The 24,249-nt window shown below is 40.9% G+C and overlaps 1 protein-coding gene across 4 annotated transcripts in view; it reads right to left on the reverse strand.

Annotated features, from left to right (window-relative positions):
* dpp6a (dipeptidyl-peptidase 6a) overlaps positions 1-24,249 on the reverse strand; it is a 205,729-nt gene that overhangs the window by 147,778 nt on the left and 33,702 nt on the right. Inside the window, exon 1 of one of the 4 annotated variants that reach the window (XM_079360892.1) lies at positions 1,072-1,741. The exons of the other annotated variants lie outside the window; for them this stretch is intronic. Coding sequence (XP_079217018.1) covers positions 1,072-1,122 — 51 coding nt within the window. The 5' untranslated portion in view covers positions 1,123-1,741. Of the gene's footprint in view, positions 1-1,071; positions 1,742-24,249 lie in introns of those variants that run through there. 4 annotated transcript variants of the gene reach the window in all.

Consider the following 24,249-nt stretch of genomic DNA (forward strand, 5'->3'; position numbering starts at 1 on the left):
TCCACTGCATGTACTTTGATGTTTTGGTTTGTTTTGGGTGACATGGGACGTTTCTTGGCAAAGAGTGAAGGATGTCCCCAGTCAATGAAAGCACAAAAGTGAGTTTAGCAGTGCATACAATTCAGATTTAGATTAAACTGGGTGAACGTGGCGGACATGGAAGTCTATCAAGTCTGTCAAGGAAGAAAAATAAAATCAAAATTAGGTGAAATACCAAACAGATCGTCCTCAAGTGAGCGCTCTCAGGGTGGTCAGAGCAGGAGGAGGGACACAGTTTGAATGCTGCGCTTAGAAGCTGCAACTAACAATGCTACTCACGCTACCATTAAGGTGAAAATCTCATTTTGATAAACTGTGAATTCCAAACCTTGTTTTTTGTTGTCATATATCCTCTGCACAATCTCATGTTATTCTCAAAACACACCACTTCCACCAAAGCTATTTGACAAGTGTCTTACAGCAGCTCATATTTTATCCCTAAGCAAGCGGACATAAACACTTCCCGCAACCGAGTCATGTCACGTACAAGAATGTCACGACACCTTGATGGGCTTGTGAGGGTTCAAACTGGGAGTCTGAGAGAGGAAATCCAACCAAATATAACAATGAGCAGAAAAAAAGATTTGTAATGAGACAAGTGGTTAAGTGTGATTTAACATCCACTTGAGAGACCAGGGACCCCTGAGAGAGAATGTGAGTGAGTAATGAAGGGGTGCCCCAGGGGACAGTGCTGGGATATCAAAAGAAGCAGACCGGCAATCCTCATATAAGGACAAGACAACACTGTTGCAGCTGTCCAGATGCAAAATTTAACTTCAGATAGAGATTGATGTGTTGATTAGAAGAAAAAAAAAACACCATGTATAAAATGAACAAAACTTGCAACAATTAAGCTAAAATAGGCCGTAATAACAAGTCTGTTTGGAGAGCTTTAGCATCATAAAAACTCATGGCCCTATCAACACTAATAAAGAAGAAACATTGGCTCTGTAACACTAAGCTACAGATAAATCAAAGACTCAACAGTTCCTCAGAATGCATGCTACAGTACGAGTGCAGCTTCAATCTTACCATTTTGGAGGTGGTGGTATCGATCTGCTGGGTGGCAATTAGCATTGACATGGCTGAAGTGGCACCAAAAGCTCTTCCAAAACTCACCCCCTCTTCTCTGCTTTCCCTCAATAAAGAAAAGTCCTCTGGACAAGTACCGAATGAGTGGGAGGCTTCACCTAAAGTGGAAGGATTAGTGTAGCACCTCTTCCTCGCGTCCTAGACACTCCTCCCCCCCCAACCCCAAACCTGTCAGCTGATTCGCACTCTCCAAGAACACTTCCACGTTAGCCAATCAATCACATTGTGACCAGGGTTCGGTCTGATGCGTGGTGATCCATTCTTCAGAACGGGCTCTTTGGAAATGTGCACTCTCCCGTCTTGCACTCGCTCTGGCTGTCTCCCCTCCTTTTACTCCCCTCTTTTCTCCACGGCACTCTGCCTATCCCTCTTTGACTTTTCACAGCCTCTCGATCTCTCTCATTGACTCTGCTCCCTCGCAGGGTTTATCGGTCTTTGTATCGCCAACACAAGTCGTTTTTCTCTAAAGTCTCACTTCAAGTCGCTCGACTGTCTCATGTCCGGCCACTCTCTCTCTCTCTTTCCCTTATTAATTCTCTGTCTTTCCGTACCTTCCTTACCTTCCTCCCTCCCCGCATGCTTATTTCTTCAACAACAGAGTCTGGGTGATGTTTTTTGGCGGGTACAGCACCTGAACTAAATTGGAGTTTTGTATGTAATCTGTTACGCTGGCCATGGGAGAGACATCTGCCAGCACACAGCCAACCTGCTTCTTTACCGTCACAGCTCTATTTTGTGCGTGTGTGCCCATATATTCTTAGAGTTTGCAGGTGGGCAAAGAGAGAGAGAGAGAGAAGAAACAAAACCATCTGTCCTTGTCAAATGGAACAATGGCATCAAAATGCAATAACAGCGTCATTTTATTTTAACATTTATAGAGGTAGTTACATGATGTTTACATGACTCAAGTTACTGAATATCGAACAAGTGTGCAATTTAACTTAAAGGCTAAAGTTTGTGTATTCGCCGGTCGCCATCTAAAATGAGATGTCTACTGCCATCCCACAATCTGCAGAACAATTCAATCAGTCTCCAAGATGGGCTGTAATAAAGTGACAGTGATATATTCGTGCCACGAATTGCACCTAGTAAATTAACCCCACCTCGCAGGAAGATTGGTCCTGGGCACGGCACAGAACCAATCTTTAAATTTATGTAGAATTTATTGCAACTGCGTGTTTAGCCAAAGTGAGGAATTGGAAAGACTCTTTGTACGGCACCCTGAGAAGCGGTGAGAGAGATGGAACTCTGCGGATCACAGACTTTTTGATAAAGAAACTTTTGAAAGTTTTTCTTCACATTTGATTTTCTTTGTCAACACTGGGCAGACAAACGGCTTGATGTCGTGGAGAAAAAAAATCACTAACAACAAAGAGACAGTTGGTCGGGTTAAAGGCCCTAGACTGCATTAAGTGCATGTTGGATTCAGAACTTGTGTTCCATGCTGTGTACCAAAATGTGTGGTAGTCAATAGATTCATTTTGATTAAGTTAATTAAAGGTTTGCCATGGAGTTCATCCAAAGAAACTGTATTTATTGTCAAGATTTCACCCAATAATAGAATGAACCCAATCTAAAAGTCAACTTTTACACCGTTTAAGAAACGGTATCCCTGCAGTCTTATCTAAAACTTTGAGTCAATGATGTTTGATATTTTCTTTCCCTTCGTCAGGGCGTTGGCTTCAACTTTAACACCAACTTTAGTCAACATTGGGTGACATTAAAGGCACGGTTGGTAAATTTGGAAAACTAGCATGATTTTGGTCCAGAAGCGCATTTTAGCTAAGTCGAAGTTTTTACATGTTTAGAACTGCTACAGATGATTTCTTTTCTATCTTTTTTTTTTTTTAGAGCACATGAATGATTATTTACTGTCAGGACCTAAAGACAATTTCAACCAAGATCTTAAAAAGTGCACCTGAAAAAAATGACCTACCCTGCCTTTAAGGGTTTAGCTGTGGTAAAAGCCCATCTTACACACAATAACTGAATCCTAGCTGCTCAAGCCCCAGGCTGGACTCCGACGTTGCCGGAGATCTCAGCTCTCACTACATCATAGTTCTTGTCTCTATCCACGGTCTTATTAATAGAGGCAAAAGAAACACGTTATATAACAAAGTGCAACAACTACAGTTAGAGTGTTGGCTGTTATGTTTCTTTGAATGAATCATCAAGTCAAGTCTAGACTACAAAGTAAAGTAGAACAAAATAAATGGTTTTATTGTAGGGACTGTCGAAGCAGTGTGTTCAAACAGAAGGAGGTTGTAATGGCAGAGTTCATGCACCATCTTGGATGATTGCCATCTGAAACAGGTATTAACATTTCTGACTTAAATATAGACAACCTTTAAGATTCAGTCCAGTTTCTCGTGTTTGTATTCAACTCATTTGAAGAGGTTTTTTTTTTTACTAGGAACCTAATAAGGAAATGTTGTGAATGATTGTATCTGACAAACAGATGGCTGGTTTCTTCCCATGAAAAATCTTATGATCTAATATCCGCTCCAATAAGTAGGGCATTATTCATACTTTTTGATGGTGATGTGAAGGAACTAGCAGGACTTATTTAACGTTACAAGGGAAATAATTTGGTCATGACAAAGACATGTGAAAAGAGACATTCTGCTGATTTAATCCAATGTCAATCTTCAATTCATTACAGAGCTGAGGGTGCAAAACTCTCTCTGGTTTCATTGTTCAGCACCTTCTTTATCCATTATCTACCAGACCGCCTTCTCATGACTCTTTCTGTGGTAGATAAAAACTTCTAATTCACTCTTGACCGTCACCTCTGAACATAACCGAGGATTTCTTGCCATCACAAAGTAACTGGGAAAACGATCAAGTTATCTTACTTTCCTGTTAACCAAAGAAGCTCAATGGATTTCAGAGGAAATACCATTTATCCTACTGAATGACTCAATCAGAGCTGCCACCTTTGTTTTTTTTCTATTTAAGCTTGTGTTAATGAACATTTTATACAGATGTTTCACAATAGAAATTGGAAGAAAGGAGATACCCTGAAATGCTGGAGGGCTTTAATGAGAATCTAATGAAGGGGACTTGAAGAGGTGTTGAGCTGGCAGTAAAATCAGAAGCAACAGAAACCTGACTGTATGGGCAGATTGGAAAACGGAGGCATCTTACTAGAATATGATCCAAAACACATAAAACAGGAGCAATTTAATTGAAAAGCGTTCCAATAAAATCTTGGGCTTCTATTCAGCTGAAGGCAGATGAAAGGAATTTATAGTAAATACTGGCTATGCAGATATAAAAACCTTGTGTAAGATCTGAGTGACACTTCAGGAAATCATGTTGTAAAATCTCAGCAGGTCCATCTGGTGCATGCAGAGACCTGGCTCAGGTGCGGGAAGAACATTTTTCACCTTGACGTCAGATGTGTCAGTCCACACAGAGCCGTGCTGCAGCTTTCATCCCACATAGGGTCCGACTAAGTTGCTTATTTTTAATGGTTTAGAGACTCAATAGACCATGTGATTAAATGCATTCCAGTCATGAAAGCTAAGTAACAAAAGGAAGTTGCTCAACTGATTTTCCTAGTGAAGCAACTGCCTCATTCAGACAGCCAAAAAACTTCACCGTAGAGACATAGACCTAAACTTTAACCTTTTTTTTAAACCATTTCTGAAAGCAGTAACCTCAAGCTAAAACATACTTTTAACCTCGTTGTATTCATTCATGACAAAGGAAGTTAATGGAAAATGTTACTGAAAGCTATAACTCTTAAAAACAAAATAAATGTTTGTGTCTTTTTTTAGAGAAGTTTGTGGATGTTTTCTGCAATATGTCGTGATTTCTGGATATCTCAAGTTTTGAATTCAACAAATACAACACTCACTAAAATGCCTGAAGATTAAAAATGAAGGCAGTGGAGTGAAAAATCTGAGCTCAGTAGTGCATTCACGGTAGACAGAGAATCAAACAGGAGCCTGATATTGTGTCGGGGCTGTTAGCTAATACCTGGATAAGGACACGGTCCTCCACCTCAACCCCTTTAAACCCATTTATTCCATTATTGAGCCCTGACTTTTCAATTCCCACAGATCCTAAGAAAGGAGTGAAGAGACAAAATGAAAAGAAAAAAAAAGTCCCCGAGGTCTGAAGAAGCACTGAAGGCAATTCCAGCATATTGCCTGTACGAGGGTGAAGCAGGATGGAGCCAAAGTGAGAGAAGTAACACCTGAAGGAACCGGGCAAAAATAAAACTGAGAATCAGAGTTTGAAACACTGCAACAAGGGTAAGATGCAGTGAGGAAATACATGAGCATTCAGCCATTGTGACGCTTTTGATAAGGCAAAAGATCCAAACTGGAAAATCTAATATATGTATCATTTGGTTAAAAATGAAGCAAAACACATGACTCAAAATGACAAATAAGCCTGATGTAATACAAATCCACTTCAGAACAGCTTTCCATTTTTTGATAAGCAAGCAGTTGAGCATTTTGCTAATTTAATCTGGCTCTGAATTGAATTTGTATTACAGCCATAGTTAATAACTTGACATTCAGAGTTCGACTCTGTGCTATTTAGATAAGTGATGGTCTTCTTTGAGCAACCACATGCTTCCATGCCAAATTGCCCCATTGCTCATAATAAAACCATGTGTCTAAGACGGCGGCTGCTGTTATATTTTATTGGAATTGTTATTAATAGAACTATCAGATTAAAACGCAGAGTCCATATGTAGAGATACAATACAGCATGGAGGGATCTTTGGGGAGGATTTGAGGAGATGAAGGAAGTCTGCAGTGGCATTAATGCAACGGCTTGTGAATAAAAGATGAAAGTTTTGACTTGGCTCCAAGTTCTCCCTCTCTCTTGTGGCTCGTCTCAATTACTACGAAGGCAATTTAGTGCAGAACAGAGTCAGTAAAAAAAACACTCTAAAGACAAGACAATGTGGAACGCTTGAGGAAAAAGTCACTTTTTTAAGACATGGAGGAAAACGAGGGAGACTTCACAAAGACACAAAACTCCCTAAACACATGGAAACATGACAACATGAGCTGGAGCTCAGCCTACAGTTTCAGCTGTGCAGAGCATTAGAATAAACTCTGCAGTGTCGTGAAGAACTCATCAATCACGACTGGTGATCAGTGGCCTCAAAGCAGAAAAATGCTCTGTGTAGTACTGGTTCAAGATTTAAATGAGCAATAAATTAATGTACTTCAATTTAGAAACTGTTACACTTACAATATTGGTGTTTAACAGTTTTTAACTTAATTATTTATATCTTTAATTTTGTTAAAGTATTACAGTTAAAAGAGGGCAGTAGCTCAGTCAGAGGGACCTTTCGTTGGGAACTGGAGGGTCGCCGGGTGAGGTCCCGGAGTGGACCACATATGGAAGACACCATGGAAGTGCTGCTGAGTGTCCCTACAAAAGAGACAAACACCCGAGAAGGTTTACGTATTGGGTGCTGGACCACATACATCTAAAGATGGAGAAAGTACTGAAGTCTGCACACCAGAACCTGCTCCAATTAAATTGAATTTAATGTAACATGACATGTAACGTTTCAGGCTCTCACCCTTCATCAAGCATGATAAGTCAGTACTGCAGAGTGCCCTTGAGCAAGGCACCTAACCCCCAAACAGCTCCTCTGTGCTCCCTGCATAGCACTGTGCAGCAGCCTCACTCTGACTTCTCTCCTCTAATGCATGTCTACATGTCCTTTGTTGGGTGTCTAGACCTAAAAGTAGACAATGTACAGCAATTTTCTGTTAATTATCCCAATCAACACAAGTGCTGCGGTTCTTGCTGCCTTTAAAAGAAAGACATGCGGGCACTGAACAAAAAAGTGCTCATTATGTGTCGTGATCTCCTTGAAATTTAAGTAGAACTTTTCAAAATGGCAAAATTGAACGACTAAAATTCATTGTATCTCCGAGTGTTTAAATGAACTGTTTCTATGTTGCATTGCCCCGCAGACCAGGACAACTCTGCATCGATGATGAGTCAGAACATGATCGATATCATTTGTTTATTTTGGTTTAAAAGGTAAAGACATGTATGTTGACATTGATTTCTAAAGCACGTTCTAAAAAAAATCAACTTCATATGTTTGTTGCAGCTTGTCTTCGTTAATTGTATTCATGATTTGATCAAGCATAACTTCCTGGCTTTTCACAAGGACAATAACATCCGGCTTAGGTAAAGGCACTTTCACTTCTTTGGTTCAGCAGTTTAGCCAAGATGGCAGTATGTCAACAATGGCTGAATTGATGGTGATAACATTTGGTACATCCATTTATTGTCCTCGGAGGATCAACCCTAAAGACTTTGGTGATCTTCTGACACTGGAGTAAAATGTCTCAACATCTTTTAAATGATTGGTAAATTCCCAAAGGACACGTTCTACACTCCTACACGCCAACAACTGAGGTGCAGAATCCTTTCTGATTCCTCAAAAGGTGAGAATAATCTCCATGCATCAGCTTCACTTTGTCAAAGTAAACCTTTGGTGTCAGATTAATCTCCTGTTAAACAACATAAAGCTCAGCAGTGACAAACTATTCATTTAATGAGAGGTCTGCCAAGAGAGATTAACTAAACTCAATACTGCACTCAACCAAACAATCTGTCTTGTACAGAGCGGATGACGGACGACGCTGCTTTTGACTAATTGCCTTTAAAGCTGACTTGCGCTTGACGTGAAAGGGCAAAGTGATTCACTGACACCAACAAACAAGTCAACTGCTCACTCAGCCGAGGAGGAGGAGTGTTTTTAACCAAAAACGCTGAGGCATTAATCTGATGCACCTCGTCCATTAGCCTCTACTTGTCAGAAGTGAAATTGGGAGTGAAAAAAAAAAAAAAACACTTCACAGGCATATCGTTAATTTCATGCCATGCTGAAGAGGGACGAGGGTGGGCAGGGAGTAAACGCTTCAGGTCGAGGACTTTACAGCACTCATAAATACTCCCCTATTAGTTTTGGGATTTAATATCTCCTCTTTACAGCCTCTATGGACTTTGAAAGGGAGGGATGAGTCCAAGGTCAGAAGCACTCTCCGCTCTGACCATTGATCTGAACACCAGGTCAATTCAGCAACCAATGAGTCATGACAGCCTCAGCCAATCAGACAGTACAGGCAGGAGAGGCCAATATGGTGACAGATGTAGGAGCATGTGCACTAGTTTAATAATGTTAATCTGCTCATACAGGGACTCAAGGTAAATGACAGCGGGAGCAGGAGGGGGAATGTAATTTACCCACAGCAATGTCAGACCCGACGAGCTGATGTGGTTTCCTGCATCTGCTCGGAGATCAGCCGCACGCAGGACAGATACATGGATTTCATCCAAATATGAAGAGGATTAAAAAGAAGAAAAGTTTCTTCTTGAGTTGACGACGTCAGCAGGAGTTCACGAGGTCACTTTAAGCTCAACGTTAACTTTTTTGTTTTTCAAATGCTAAAACCATCTCCCTCAGGAACAAAAGCAGCACTTCAGACGATCATTTTCAAATACAATTTAAGATTTTTAGCAGAGCACTTTAAAACAGCGATATATGCTGAATCACCAATCCTAATTTTTGTCTTTTTTTATTTGTTCATGTTTTAAAGTTGAAATCCTTGCTTCATTTCTTTTTAACTGATTTCAATGCAAAGGCCATTTCAATAGATTATTTTTTTGGGAATGTGTCCAGAAAAATAACTGCGCCATGCTTCTTCTTCTTCTGAATTACGCAAACTCATAAAATCATTGTGACAATATTCTGGACAAATCCAAAGGTTGTTCCTTTGGCTTCGAAATAATTTCAGCTTCTTTCAAATCTGCAAAGATTTATTCTCCTACAATACATTCTGTGCAAAAGCAAAACAACTGTTTTTCTTCGCACCTTTCTTAAAGTCCAGACCTGAACCTGGTCACCGTATTGCTACCTGAAGCTATAATTTAATTTTGCTTCTGCCACCCTGTGACCACGACCTTATATCATAAACCTGTGAAACCTTTGAGGGCATCTTCGGCCAACAGCAGCACAAAACTAATTCATCCTGCCCTGAGAGCTACATATCCTGCAAATGAAAAACGAGATCCCAGAGACACCTCGAACACCAAGAGTAATATGGTGTGGGTTTTTTTTTCCTGTTTTGTTCCACTTTCCCTAAACCAGTCTCATCTTATTTCACTACTTATGTTTCCTGCCTGCATGAAAAACAAATGGCGCATTCACAACATGTTTGTAAAGAAAAAAAGAGTATGACGGCTTTTCTAGCTGAGGATAATATGGATGGGCATTTGGCAACTTGTGCTTTTAATGAACTATCTATTAAATAAAATAATGACCGCACACATCACACAAAATAACCAATTTCCTTCTAATCTGATTTCCGTGGGTTCGTGTTTCGTAATGCTCTTCAATGGCTCCAGAATCACTATTAGCTGCTGTTTTTTTCTGTGTTTTCAGGTGTACTTTGCCTTTAAAAAAAATGCTATCCGCTCCTCTCTTAACTGATGAGGTGTGTTTTTAAAAATTGGCTGCAAATTAAACAATGTCGAAACTTCAGAGGCGAGCCTTTCGAGAGTACAGAAAACGTTGGCCTAGCATAACAAATGCTGTTCCGCCTTTGTGAGTTTGATCTTGAGGTTCACTGGGGCGCAAAGATAAAGAGATATTGTGTGAGCAGCGAGCGCATCGCACCGGCGAACCTTGGAGATCTCAACCACGGCACGGCTGACAGGTACAAGAGGAAGAAGAAGAAGAGGAGGAGGAGGAGGGTCGGAGGCGCTGCCAGTCAACCGTCCCCTTGTTTCCCCTTGTAGGCTGGTCGGGATTCTCCCCTTCCTGTGCTGATTACATTCTCCGAAAGTCTCCCCCTGAGATTAGAAGAGGGTGGGATAGAGAGGGTACACAAACACCGATACGCTGTGACGGACAGAGCAACAGCCCGTCCCTCTATCTGTCCTTCTCCTCTGTGTGCACAGAGCCATGAGCACCGTGGGGATATTGAGACAGACACATCCCTCCAAGATGAAAGGGCCATTTCAGTCACACGGGCCCCCGAAGGTAGACGTGGTCAGAGTTAGCAAGCAGCTCCTCGTTTATTGTGGAGGCTCAAAGGCACCATAACACAGAGCAAAAGCAATAAAGGGCAACTGCTCTGTTCACACTTCTGACAAGCTATTTGTGGCTCCAGCAGGCCATAAAGACTTATGCTTATTTGCTATTGTTTGTGAAGCGCTCACAAAGTTTGTCCCCGTAGAGGTGACTGTGGTTTCCCCTTCACAGAGTTTCAGTTGTGGATACAAAGCCCTGTCGGTGCGCTCGCCTTATCTTTTATTATTTGTGCAGCGATTATGCAGGAGATAAAGCTGACAGTTGGAAATCTCTGTCTTTCCTCTCTGGAGGTTTGCGTGACAGCCGTTACAGCTGCAATGTTTTGTACAGGCTTAAGTCCTGCACGCCGTACACTGGAAGAAACAAGGCAAATGTTTGCTGATTCCTACGTAGAGCACTTCTTATGCCGCATTCATTTAATCAATCTCTACTGCTTGAATGCATCATTTTCTAGCTTTTTTCCCCCCCCCTCTCCTCCTCCTACAGGAACCAAAAACTGATGCTGTTTTTTTTTTTTTTCTTAACTTTATCCAATGACACTGACAGGGAGGGCCTTCGTTCTTCAAAAAGTTGGAAACTCACATCAAGCTGTAGCTTTGCAGGTAGTGATGCAAAGACAAACTGATTTGATGTTAACATTAAGAACGCCAATGAATTAGTCCGCAGGCGTCTGGATCGGTAAAAACCAGAGACTGTAAATATTAATGGACAAAGCCTGAGTGACGTCACCTGTCTGTGACTGCAGGGGGCTTCGGAGGCTCAGCAGCAGCTTAACATTCAGTCAACCTAACGACAAGCGAAGAGCTGGAGCTGAGGAGGTTTTAAAGCCTCTTGACAAACTGTTACAGCGTGCCCTCCTGTCAATCAGGTCAGCTACTCACCTCACTATGGTAAATGGACTTGATTTTGTGTAATGCTTTTCTCGTCTTCTGAATACTCAAAGGGCTTTTACGCTCACATGTCACACCGAGACATTCACACACTGATGGCACAGGTTTCTATTTAAAGTGAGCATCAGAAGTAACTCACTCCATTCATGCATATGCATACGCCAAAACAGTAGAAGCAAATCATGGTTAGGTGTTTTAACCAAAGACACATGGGACATGTTGCTGCTGACTACAAATTGAGCCACAGCCGCCCCTATTCATAATGCGCATTGTTCGTGAAGTCAAAATGGAAGCTTTATAAAATGATTCACCCCCCAATGTGGCTGCAGGAGAAGGGGAATAGAACCCCCAACCTTCCAGTTGTGAGGAGACCGACTCTACCTACATGAGGACATTTACTAATCAGACCTATTTCGGTTTTTGTACCACGACGTAAACATACATTTATGCTGCAAAAATAGCTTTTTTTTAATGTGCTGAAAAACAATTCTGACGAAAACCAAGCAAACTAACTCTCTACTTCACTATACTTTCACTAATATAACCTTTTAGTGTAGGCAGTACAGATTCTAGTCATGTAAAGAATTTAAAATTACTCCAACAATTGAGTTAAAAATAACAATGTAGGCATTGATAACACATTTCTACAGCAGAGGTCAAAAGTTGAAACATGCAGCCTTCTGTGGATTTTGAATGGACGTGAATAAACATGCAGCAGGAATATCAGAGTATTCACACCATCCTTCACACCAGGGCTCACATTATCTCCAGAATATAAATACAACAATACGGGCGAACAGCACCTTCCCGTAGTGATAACTGAGAGGCGGCACAGTCAAACAACCTCCTCGTACAAACAGCACCTTCACACATTTGTATTCCTTTCTATGCAAAATGTCAACGACATATTTGTCTAGACGCCATTATCTCCGTCTGGATTCCGCAGCAGAGTCGAACCGAGGCAGAGCATGGACGCCCATGGTTCAATGTTGATATATTTCCCCGAGGACACTGTGGATTTACCCACTACAAGAAAAAAAAAAAACATCCTTTTCAGTGAACACTTTTTGCTCGATTTCACCATGAAGAAACTCGGTCCAAAAATCCATCTCCCCAGGCAGAGAATTTCAATGAGCATCTTAGTCACAGTGAAAGTACATGGAAATAAAACTGCTTCTGTAATTATGTTGCAGTTTAGATTGGAGGCCAATTAGTGAGCTGCACATGAAAGTGAAGATTTTGCAGCAAAACGTCACTTCGAACACTGACAGAAATCCCCGAGCCAACTGTTTGTTGGCAAATAAGTTCTAATTAACAAAAAGTTCTGCAACAACAACGAACATTCAGATAGAAAAATCACTTCTGCTTATAAGTTTGGTTTTTTTTGTTTGGTTTTTTAATTTCACTTTTTTAAAATGGTGGTGGTGTGGTTTGTATTAAAACACAAGAAAAACATTTAACAAGAACATCTGTTGAAAATTACAAATGTGAAAGAACCAATTTGCATGGTATTTCTCATTAAAAACATTGAGAATGAATTCATTTTGAAACCACTTTCTGTTGCGACTGTGTCGATGAATTAATAATCTCAAGTAGTAAAGTAGGGTCCTTTTAAAAAAAAATAAAAATCTCCCCTGGTGGAAAAAGTAAGCAAAGTGCTGATTTTTTGATTTCCTGGAGTGTGAGATGTGTTTGGAGTTATTTCCATTCCTCTCGATCTGATTGGAAGAATGTCCCGGCTGGTTCCAGTCCCAGTATGGACCAAGGTGCTGAACCTGATCTTGGGTCTCTCTTTTCAGCTGTCTTACCAATAAAATGCAAAATAAAAAAAACAAATGACTTGAAAATATATATTAAAGGCAGTGCTTCAGTGCTCGGGCAGTCGAGCACTGAAACGATAGCCAATGGGAAGCAAGCTGACTTTACAAGCAAGAGCGACAAACCAAGCAAATGACTTGATTTGTTGATTTGAACTTGAATGACAGATTTCTTCTCTTATTTCTCATCTTATGTGGCTCCTTTTTAGCTGGAGCTTTTTCCACCACCAACTGGTTTTAGAACTGTCTCCAGCATCGATGGCTATTTTACCCCACCGATATACATCCATTGTCACCAGCACAGCTAATAATTCACCCATCTACGCCTTTTTAACTTTTCCTCCTTATTACTTGTGGTAAACTTTTTGAGAGGCAATTATCTTCCTCTGCTTCCATCCTCACACTCACACACACACACATGCAGACACACACACACACAATCTTTCTTAAATTCCAGAGGCGAGCTTTGATCACCAGTACATTAGCTTTACATTAGAAACAATCATTAGGGGGACATCATCCCCGCGACCAATTTGCCTTCGGAAAATAGTGGAGCCAGAGTGTGCCTCAGCCCGCAGAGGACCAATGAGCCTCGGCAAACCTGATTAAGGCCTCACAGTAATGTATCGCTCCTCCTGGCCAAGGCTTTGGAGATGAAGGACTCGTCTTCATATTAAACGGCTTGAAACTGTAGTGGACTCATTTTCATAAAAATCTCTTTGGGGAAGTTTGCTGCTGCTGCTGCAGGGGAGCACGTGTCAAAAGATAAATGAGTTCCACATGTCGAGATAAACCCTCGGCAGGTCTGATATGCAAAGAGCCACGTCTGAGGCTGCGACTGTTTGGTTTAAAGACATCACACTTTAACGAGCAAACTTTTATACATGACTGCACTAAGAGACATGCTGAAAATCTATCACCTCTTTCATCTTGTCTTGGCTGCAAAAAAAAAAAAAAAAAAAACACAGAAGAGAAACCTCACACTCTTTCATCCAGAGAGAACTTTTACTTTGAAGGTTTCACAACAAAATCTCACCTGCTTCACGCCTCCAGTATTAAAATCCTATTTAATGTGCCATGACATCTTAGAAATCAGGTGTACCTGAGGACAGTCAATAAAGAGCTTTGAGCTTCGATGATACTGTCCCATGCAAGTCCAACACAAGCGCACCCCAGCACTCGACCTCGGCGATATGGACCAAAACTATTTTTTCACTGAACGGCGATACTCGATATGTCTTATATTAAAGTCACAGCTTCAACATGTACTAGAAAATAAACTCCCCGTTTATGAAATTAATTCATTTTCTGCATCACAAAGTAAACAGAGTTGTGTGTTTTGTCATCCTTTCGTTTTCTTTTAGTTCGGCTCAGACGGAGAGAGATGAGAGGAGCGTGAACAGGCAGCTCTACAGAAGAAGCGTATAGCGTTATTTTCATGCAACATAAACTATACCGACATCAACAATAATGTCTTAACCTCTATCTCGTTTGAAAATATATCAATGTATCTTAAAAACTCCATATATCGCCCAGCCCTACACCGCACTTTAAATCAAGCTAACGGCAGGCCGAGAGCTGAAGCTGCGGTGGGTTTTAGGTCCTCTTGACGAGAGTCCCGCCCACCTGTCAATCACTTCACGTTTTGTTCATAAAATCAAAACGGGGCCGCATAAAAAAATTCACCCCCCCGTTCAATGTGTGATAACAGTAACGAATCAGACCTATTTCATTTGTTTTGTACCAGACTGTAAACAAGATCATTTATGCTAGAAACAACTTTTTTTTGTTTCTAAGGCAAACTCCCCTCAAGGATTCATTCACTCATTGATTCAGTGTGTACGTGACTTCCAGGACTCTCGCAGCCGAACACTTGCACTTACACTTGCTTCATTGTATTGGCTTAATTTTTCGTGACTGAAGGTTGCTACTTGGTTGCTACTTTTGTGCTCAGCTACAGTAGTCTACTGTCTGTATGTACATATTATCACACACACACACACACACACACACACACACACACACACACACACACACACACACACACACACACACACACACACACACACACACACACACACACACACACACACACACACACACACACACACACAGTGCTACAGACTCTCACACAGGAGCTCAGTGAAGCTGAGTTAACAGATTACAGAAGCATCCTGGGCTCATTTGCTGATTCCCACTGATAGGGCAGATGCTCACTGGCAGGTATCCACCCCAGTACAGTACAGTATGCTCCTCGTGGTTCAACTGTGTGTGATTCATTCAGTTTACAGTGACTGTTTTAAGCGACTCTGAAAGGGATACTTAAAAGCACTGAAATGTACCTTGATTTTGCCGTGTTGTAAACGTGTCCTTATTACATGATGGTTGTGTTTTTACGATCCAAAAGAAAACATTTCCAACCACACCCACCCCGGATGCCGTTTTCAGCCGAGGAGGAAATCATCGGTCTGTTTTGACTTCAGGAAATAACTGCATTTTAATAATGCTTTAAAGCAACTCCGCCGAGCTCGGGTCTGCTTTTATCGTGAGAATAAAAGCATCTCCGTGACTTTAATCTGTCCCCCCGCGCGGCCTCGTCTGTGTGATTATAAACCGGAGCTGGCCTCAGCAGCGTTTTTGTCAGCCTGTATTGATTGTAAAGGAAATACCTGCAGTCTGACACAGCCAATTTGTCATGAACAGTAGAGGCGCACACCCAATGCCACTTTACAGGTCCAATTCATCACAGCGTATTGACTCGCCTCGGCTTCTTCCTGGCCATCAGTTATAATCGGAGGTAAAAGGCATCAGGATCCATGCGTGTTTATCAAAGATGGTATGAGAGCAATTTGTGCCTCTGGCTACAGACTGATCTGTGTTTTAGAGAAAAATCTGTAACTGTGAGGAAAAAAAAAAGAGGGAAAACAGTCTATTTCTTGTTTTGTTTGATCCCCTAACACACCTCCTTTAATCTACATGTACCTTTGGACATTTCACCCCTCAAAGACATCTTTCTTAGTGCGTACTTGTCTTCCACAACCCCATGACATTTCGGTTTCCAGTGAGAAAAATCGCCGGTGCAGATTGATAGATTGGGGCCATAATGATGCGGCTCTGACTCGGAGGCTGTCAGGTGAGCGCGTGTCTCAGCGCCCCCTGGAGCCTCTGAAAGGTCAGCGTGCCTCTTAATCAAACATCAGGCAGGCCATCCTCACTGTCAGCTGGACGCAGCCGCTCGGCCCCCCTCGCCGAGCTTAAAGTTCACTCCCATCTGCTCCCGGAAACTCTCCCACAGAACAGACCCAAAATGGCGGCAGTGATGATCTTGTAAAGCTGTGTGCAAGTGGAGTTTTATCGCTTCTAATGAGTTGGCTTGATTATGCAGAGGCTTTATTTAGCAACCCTTGGGAAACAGGAATGGTTTTAAATGTGTCTAATCTAAACAGGGATTTCTTTTTGACGCGACGAGTCGAGATTCTGTCTTTTTTCCGTTTACACGCTCACAAGTGATGACGATAAACACATACAAGCAAAAATTGCAACTTTTAAAAATGACTTAGAAAATGAATGAATCAAAATCAATGACACAGTCGGATCAAGATAGATACCTTAATTTGTTTTAAAGAAAGACAAGAATATGAAACTGTCACATGCGATGAAGTAATCCTTTTGGATAATCTCGTAAAGATATTTATTTAACTGGTGAATATGTAAAACAGGAGACAATTGGATAAAATCACAACTCTGCCCTTTATCTACAAACCAATTTGGACATTACAATTGTTGTACAACATAACCAATCAGACTTTTTACATTTGTTGTACAAACATCTTTATTTATGCTGTAAAAAAAAAAAAAAGCTTTTTTTTTTGCCAGTCGTGTGTATGTGACTTCTGGTGTCCCTCAAGTGGACACTCGGCAAACTGCAGGATGTTGCTCTTCTGCATTGGTTTCATTTTTCAAGACGGGAGTTTGCCACTTGGTTTACAGATGGAAACAGTGTCCCTGTAAAAAGGCCACATTTTCTGATTCCCTTTTGGATACCAGGTGATGTAGAAGCGTCATTTTGAAGAGAAGAATTTTTTTTTTTTTTTAAAAAGCCCATGCTGCAGTTCTATGATGTTTTCAAAAGTGGCCCTTGATTTCCTCCACTTTTACCGCCCTCCAGCTTTTCGCATTCGTCACGTGACTGATAGACGAACAGCCGAAGCTTCATGTTGCAGAATATTGAAGGGTCCAGTTACCATAACTTGGAATTAACATTTTGTTTTAAGTCTACGTCATAAATCTACACATGAATAGACTTTGTTCGTCGTGCTTAAAAGGATGTGTACAGTGAATAAATCAGTCCTTGTAAAGTCAAAGTGAAACAGACTGACTGCAGCAGCGTTATGTGCTTCAGTTTTGATAACCTCAGCCTCAACCCTGCACACTTACACACTCAGGCAGCAGGAGGGAGTCATAATAAATCTCAAAAGAAATAAATCTGACTTCACGGAGGACACATTTCACCTCATCCTGACTCCCTGCGTTCCCTCCCGACTCCGTTTCATCGCGTCAGCCTGTTCCGCGCGTAGGTAACTGCTGCCCATCAGATGCTAAATGTTTGTCTGTGCTCTCCCATAAAACCTGCGTTTCACCGTTGTTGATTTGAAATGAGGTTTCTCTTGCCTTAATGAGCAGCCTGCTCGGAAGGCAGGTTCTTTTTTTTTTTTCTTTTTTTTTGTGCTTCAATTTAAAAAGAAAAATAAAACTCTCCAGAGCTTGCTTCAAACATGCACAGTGTGGTTGTGCCCCTCAGTGTTACATCTAATGCATGCAGAAAGTGGCACACTGTGAGGCATTCAAGAGGCCTCCAATTAATTCAAATGAATCCCCGGCACCCATATCATAATTAATAATATATGAGCTGCACAAGGAGAGGATGCATAAAGGGTAATTTAGCAGAGCAGAGCGTTCTCCCAATGCACTGTGAGGTAATGTTCCTCTAATGTTTAGGGAATACACAACATTCCCCCCCTTCAACAGGTGCTTTTTCATTTTCTGTCTGGCTAGCTTTAATGATCTCATTAGAAAGCCACTCCAACAGGAGAAGCGCCTTTAGCACCTCTGCTACTCGACAGGGAGTAGAACAGCAGCGAGGCCGGGCATCTGTCTGATGTCACGCCTGTAACAGAAGCTGCTTACTTTCAAGATGGACAAGAGTGAGAGCGAGACAGAAGGAGAAAAAAAAAAAAAAAGGCTAATTGAATTCCCCGTGCATGGCCATGAACAAAAGCCCTCCCTCTCTCCCTTCAATGCCGCACAGAGACCAGAGAGAGAGAAAGCTAAGAAGCCTGTAAGAGTGAGTTGTACATCATTACCCAGAATTCTAGCCGGCAGTTTCCCCTACTTCCTCTGCCAGGAATCAAATGGCACAGATTAATCAAAGATGGCAAAAGGCAAAGAGACAATGGTCCAACAGGCAGATCGTAAAGCTTCTACAGCAGGAAAAAGCTCAGAACACAACCCACTTTGAAGCGAAGCTTTGGAGCTTTCTGAACTGCAGAAATGACTCAGAAGTGTTTCAAATGTGCAGCGTTTATTGTTTTATTGTTTTAAAATACATTGAAAACAAATGCTCATGATTGCAGGGATACAAATGTAAATGCAAATTTACAGTGGTGTCATTTTGGTACGGAAATTTAAAAATGAAATATTTGTATTGGTATCAAATGTATTGTTTCATTTCCTCGGAAAATTACATCAGACTGTGACAACCCTATTATTGCACACAACTAGAGCTGCAGTGACTAATAAAATCGTTTATTACAGTTACAATTTTATAGCTTGGTTACTTAAAAAAAAGTCTAAATCCAAAGGTGCTAGCTTCATTCATGTTCATGTTACTTCACACTTCTATGATAAGAAAATGGAAAACCTTCCACTACTGGAAATAAAATGAGAATGAGTTCGTCATCTTGGAAACACGACTTTACATTTATGGATATTTTATAAACCAAACACCACAACAGTTTATGGAGGAAATGTACTGATTGGTTAACAATGTTAGTGCCCCTAGATGAAATGTGACCTTTATAAGAAGCAGAAACCAACTGAATTTATGTTTGGCTTTTCTCCATCTTCTGTCATTTCATGCTCAATGTATGGGCGATTGAGGGTGTTTTGACAGATTATTCATTCTAAGATCAATAAGGAAAGTTAGATTGAAAAGTCAAAACCTGAAAACACAAGACAACCTGAAAGTCAAATGAAGGGTAACACCAAATGGAAACCCCAAACCCGATCCAGCTGGAGGATTTCCAAATGCAAATTCACGACAGGATGATTTTTTTCCTCTCAGCTCGTTTTCCCTCTGTGAGCTCGCTCGCTCGACTCTGCTACCTTTAGATTCTCGTCAGAGTGAGAAAGATGTGTCTCGGCCCGGTCGAAACAGAATGTGGCTAATCTTGGCTGATTTTTGGGCCCAATTGTTTTTCCTCCGAACTTCGTTTTTTAATAGGTTTCCAAACTCCCTCCTCATGTTGGACTGTGTGGTCCAATTTGAAAGTCAGAAAATTGGCATTGCACCTTTTTATCCTCACTCCATCTGCCTCTCTGTCTGTCACTGTGTAGCACTTGTTTGCCTCTGCTATTTTTCACCTCCACTCTCCTCGTGTTTACCTTTTCACACGGACTATGGCTGTAGTACAACCGGAGCTTTTACATCTCTGCCAATTTAACAAACCTCTTCTACGGTATATGGGTATAAAAAGAAAATTGAGCACATGCTTAAACACACGAGCAAGATAATAATAACTGCAGTGATGAAGTGATTTCAGACAAATTGATTCACCAAGACTCGAGCTTGCTCATTCTGTGCGCACACAGTCTGCCTGTGAAATGCAATTACATTCAATGCCACGAGTAAGTGGTGGAAACCAGCTTATCATGTCAGAGTCCTAACGAGGGGAACTGAGGGAAATCATCGTTAATGCCGAATGCAAACACCGAGTTTGTCTGCACGAGGAGGAAACATGCCTTCATGAGGAGAAAGGGTCTTTCATCTTTTTTTGTTCACAGACTGTTGAAGTCCTCCTCCTCACTGTAGGTGCAGAGAGCACAGAGACGCAAAGACTTATACCTGTGGTACCCTCCATGACAGTCACAGGAGGAATGTGGTTTTGGATCGAGGATGGTACCCATGTTGGGCCAAAATGATCTTACTGTGAGGGGTCAGCAGATCAGATCTGAAGAATCCAGAAAAGCTCATGGACTCGTGTCCCCATAAAATCAAACACAATAGATTTTCAGGATTACATCTTTGATGATAATGTCAGGACTTTTCAAATCAATCAATCATTTATTATTTGTGTAGCGCCTCGTCACAGCAAGTGCTATCATGAGACACTTTGCAAAAGAACATATGGGATAATATGCAGGCAGGATTTCTCCTTTGTACTCCTCAGGTTCCTGTTTTTTACACTTCCTTGCCGCTGAGGTGGAGGGCGGAGCGAGCCGTGCGGGAGTGAGGACAACGATGTCTGTGGGGGGCGACAGAGTCTTCCTTAGTAACATCACTTGGAAATGCTTGCCACTTGGGCCTGCATTAAATTGAAAGCTAAAACTGAAATTGTCTTTTTTTTGAGGGCACAGACAATCCATGTAAAACATGTCTCAGGACATTTTCTAATCCAGTATCTTCTGTTTTTTTGTTTCTTGTTTGTTTCTGCCTTCCTGGGAGATTTTGTGAGATGTTACAAGATCACGTGGGGTGTCAAGTATCCTCTAAGTTTGTATCTAGTTTTGTTTGCACATTTTTCAGATCAGGGAATAGAATATCTGTGTAGTCTCTTTGAAGATGAATCAACCCGCTTTTTTTTTTTTTTTTTTGAAATCACTTTTGGATTTTTAAACTCCCGTGTCCTCAGCCGGACTTCAAAGAAACAGAGGCTGTATTTAGGACATAAAATACACTCGTACACACTGTGAGCGCACTTCTCTGATAACAGACCACCAATTTAGCTTCTAATTTCAGTGCTGTCCATAAATTATGTGAAGTCTGCTTGTCCAGATCCCTGCCAGCAAACATCCTGCACAAAAAAACAGAACCAGACCCTCCAGAGCTCTCAGCCTGAGAGGATCAACTAAAACCTCCAGATTTTTAGTTAAAGCCCCTTTTCCTCAATCTATATCACAATTGTTTTTAAGCTTATAGAACCATACAGATGTTTTAGACCATTAAGTACAAATTGAATACACAGTTAAATCTGTCCAATTTCCAAACTATAACACATGCATTTAGATTAATTTCCCGCCTTGCAGGCAGTTGCCATTAATTTCCGTGCAGGGAATGAATGATCAACTTGCAGAGTTAAATTTGTTTGAGATGGGTAATCCATCACACTAAATGTTTCTCACCTTTATTTTTTTGTCAAGGTTAAAAAGTAATATAGCTGTAAGAAGGAAAACTTGCACCGGAGCATTCAAGTACAACACAGAAAAAAGAAAAAAAAAACAGCAATGTGTGAAGAGGACACATTTGCATTGTTTACAGCATCCATAACACTCTTCTTTGCTGTTTTTCTGACAGTATAGGATTGCTTTGTGGATGACTCAAATCTCTGACATTTTTTTAAAACATCCAACGAGTACAGATCTCAAAGTGCTCCCTCCTTTTAAATGCAAGAAGCGTCGTCATTTATCCTCAACTTGAACTCGTTGTCACACACAATATTTCGTAATTGTCCTCAGTGGCAGATCCAAAACTGCAAAGTCAGACATTTGAAAGTATTTGCATTAATGTGCTTTACTGCTATATAAAGCGACCATCAGAAGTAACTAATCACATTCATACACTGCCGAGGAAGCAGCGGCAGCAAGTTTGGGTTTGGAGTCTTGCCCAAGGACACATTCAACATGTTGTTGCAGGAGCTGGAGATCAAACCCTCCACCTTCCGGTTGAGAGAGACAACTTTAGCAAGTGAGCAGCCACCCTCACGACTGCTTAACCAAACTCAAATGGAGTGAAAGGAATGGAAAAGTACAACAACATTGTTTAAAAAAAAACCTATGACAGCTGGTGTCATTTTCTGGCCAGAGTTTTGTGTTTGTTCATGACTAAACAAAAGTTTCCATGTATCAGCCAGACAGTAAAGCACATGCAACAAGTATTGAGCGACTCAACCGAACGTTCAGTAAACCGAACAGGCTGAGAGCAGGAGCTGAGGCTTCTTATTATGAATAAAGCTCGTGGTTCATGAAATCAAAACAGATGAGTTATCGAAATTGGTGACGTGATCATACTCTGGGTCATGCCTCCATTCAGAGTACATTAAAACACAACACTGTTATCATTATGTCTGCACCATTAGCACGTTGTTGAATATTACTTTAAAGAACATTGCTTCATTAGCCTTAGGGGGAAACGTAATTTCGATTTCACTGTATGTCTGACATATTTTGGAATTGACAAATAAAGAACCTTGAACCTTGAACCTTATCTTTTGTTTGAACGGTCTGACCATAATAAAACCTCTTTTGCTTAAACATAAGGTGCCAACAGGTGAAATCATTAAAAACCATCATGTTTCAAGAAAACAAAATAGAAACAAAAAGGAAATGTAGACCAATAGCATCTCAGCTAACGGACGTACATATGTGTCAAATCAGGTGTGCAAATGTTTCATAAGGGCGAAGTCTACCATCTAAATTAAAACACTTAATTACACCTAGCCTTAAGCAAAATTATCCATCAAAAGCCTGCTACATTAGCAGGATAGAGAAAAAATTACAGGCTGTCTTAGCAATGATAATTACATGTTCTAATGCAGTGGATCTTTTGAAAACCAAAGCCAGTTTTTAAAGTAAATATTAATCCAACAGAAAAATAGGTCGATAGCTGGTCGTAAGGTGAAGTCACAAGTGTCTGAAACCTTCGATCCACTGGTGTGGTTCATGATTCATCAACAGATTTCATCATTCTCCATCCTCATGAAAGTATATTATCAATAAGTGATAATGGTTTTTGCTTGGATTCACTCGAGTGCACTTCATTAGTGTTCCTCTTAGTTTCTCTATGATGAATAACTTCATGTAAAAACAGAGAAGGCAGAAAATAACACGACTACTACTTGAAAGAGCCCAATTACATTGTATTTCATAAAAGAGTAACATCACAGCCATTAGACCTTAACAAGACCGGGTCCTCCATCTCGTGACGCAAACAACGTGAGGATGGATGGGCCGCATGTTTGAAATATTCAGCTACTGTATACTCATTATTTTGCCGGAGCACTCAGCATGGTGCAGCCTGGCTAAGTGGTGATTGATTGCTTGGGGCTAGAGAGAGAGAGCAACAGAGAGTGAGACAGTATACTCTACGAACAAGGAGGGAAAAAAGGGTTTGGAATATCTCAAGGACTTTGTGTGAGCGTACGAGTTGGTAAAAACAAGACACAGAACACAGAGTGATGCAACTGGTTCAAAAATGCATTCATCTTAGTGGTGAGTGGTGACTATTAAACAAAAAAAACTATTTTTTAAAAAAAAGGCTTTTTTTTTCTACCACTGCATGTAAATGGGTTTGATTACTAGCCACAGTTCATTCAAATCTTAAACATCCTTGAAAGGCTGGATTTTCAAGCTAAAATATTACAATTACCCATTGTTTTCTCTGGCAGAGAGCAACTGGAACTGACAACCAAACTTGAAACCAAAACTGGAAAATCCCTTTGGTTTTTATAAACTCTTCATTGCCAAAACTACTCATTCGTTCCAATGGTTGTTCAGTTATTTTTTATTATCATGTTCATTTATATTTGTCGAGAGCACATAAAGGGGATTTACATGTCGCCTGGATACACTATAAACTGTGAACTTGTCACTGAGATTCTGCACAGGTATTTATAAAGCTCAACAGTGTGGTTCCAGGGGTGAAGATCCCATTCTTTATTCTCTGCATTATCAGCCATAATGTCAAAACCATCCCAGGAGGACTTAAGACGAGCCACCCGAGTATGAAACGATGGTATATTCATCTAGAAAAGACACAAAGTATGATTACAATGGATCAAAATCAAATAATACAAATAATGGATTATTTGCAAACCCTCGCCGGGGGGAAAATTACGCTACCCACGATCCCAAAGTACAACAGAGACATCTCTAATTGGTCAACTTCAACTTTATCCTCACCCCGAAGGAAATTAGATCCACAGCAGGCATTAAGACACAACAGATACACAAAGGAAAAAACAAATTTAAAGTTTTGGGTAGCTGGTCGGCTTGGTTTCAGGACATAAAATATTGACATAAGGATTTTCTGAAATGTCAATGGAGG

The sequence above is a fragment of the Symphodus melops genome (genome assembly GCF_947650265.1).
Source record: "Symphodus melops genome assembly, chromosome: 14".
NCBI classification, from domain to species: domain Eukaryota; kingdom Metazoa; phylum Chordata; class Actinopteri; order Labriformes; family Labridae; genus Symphodus; species Symphodus melops.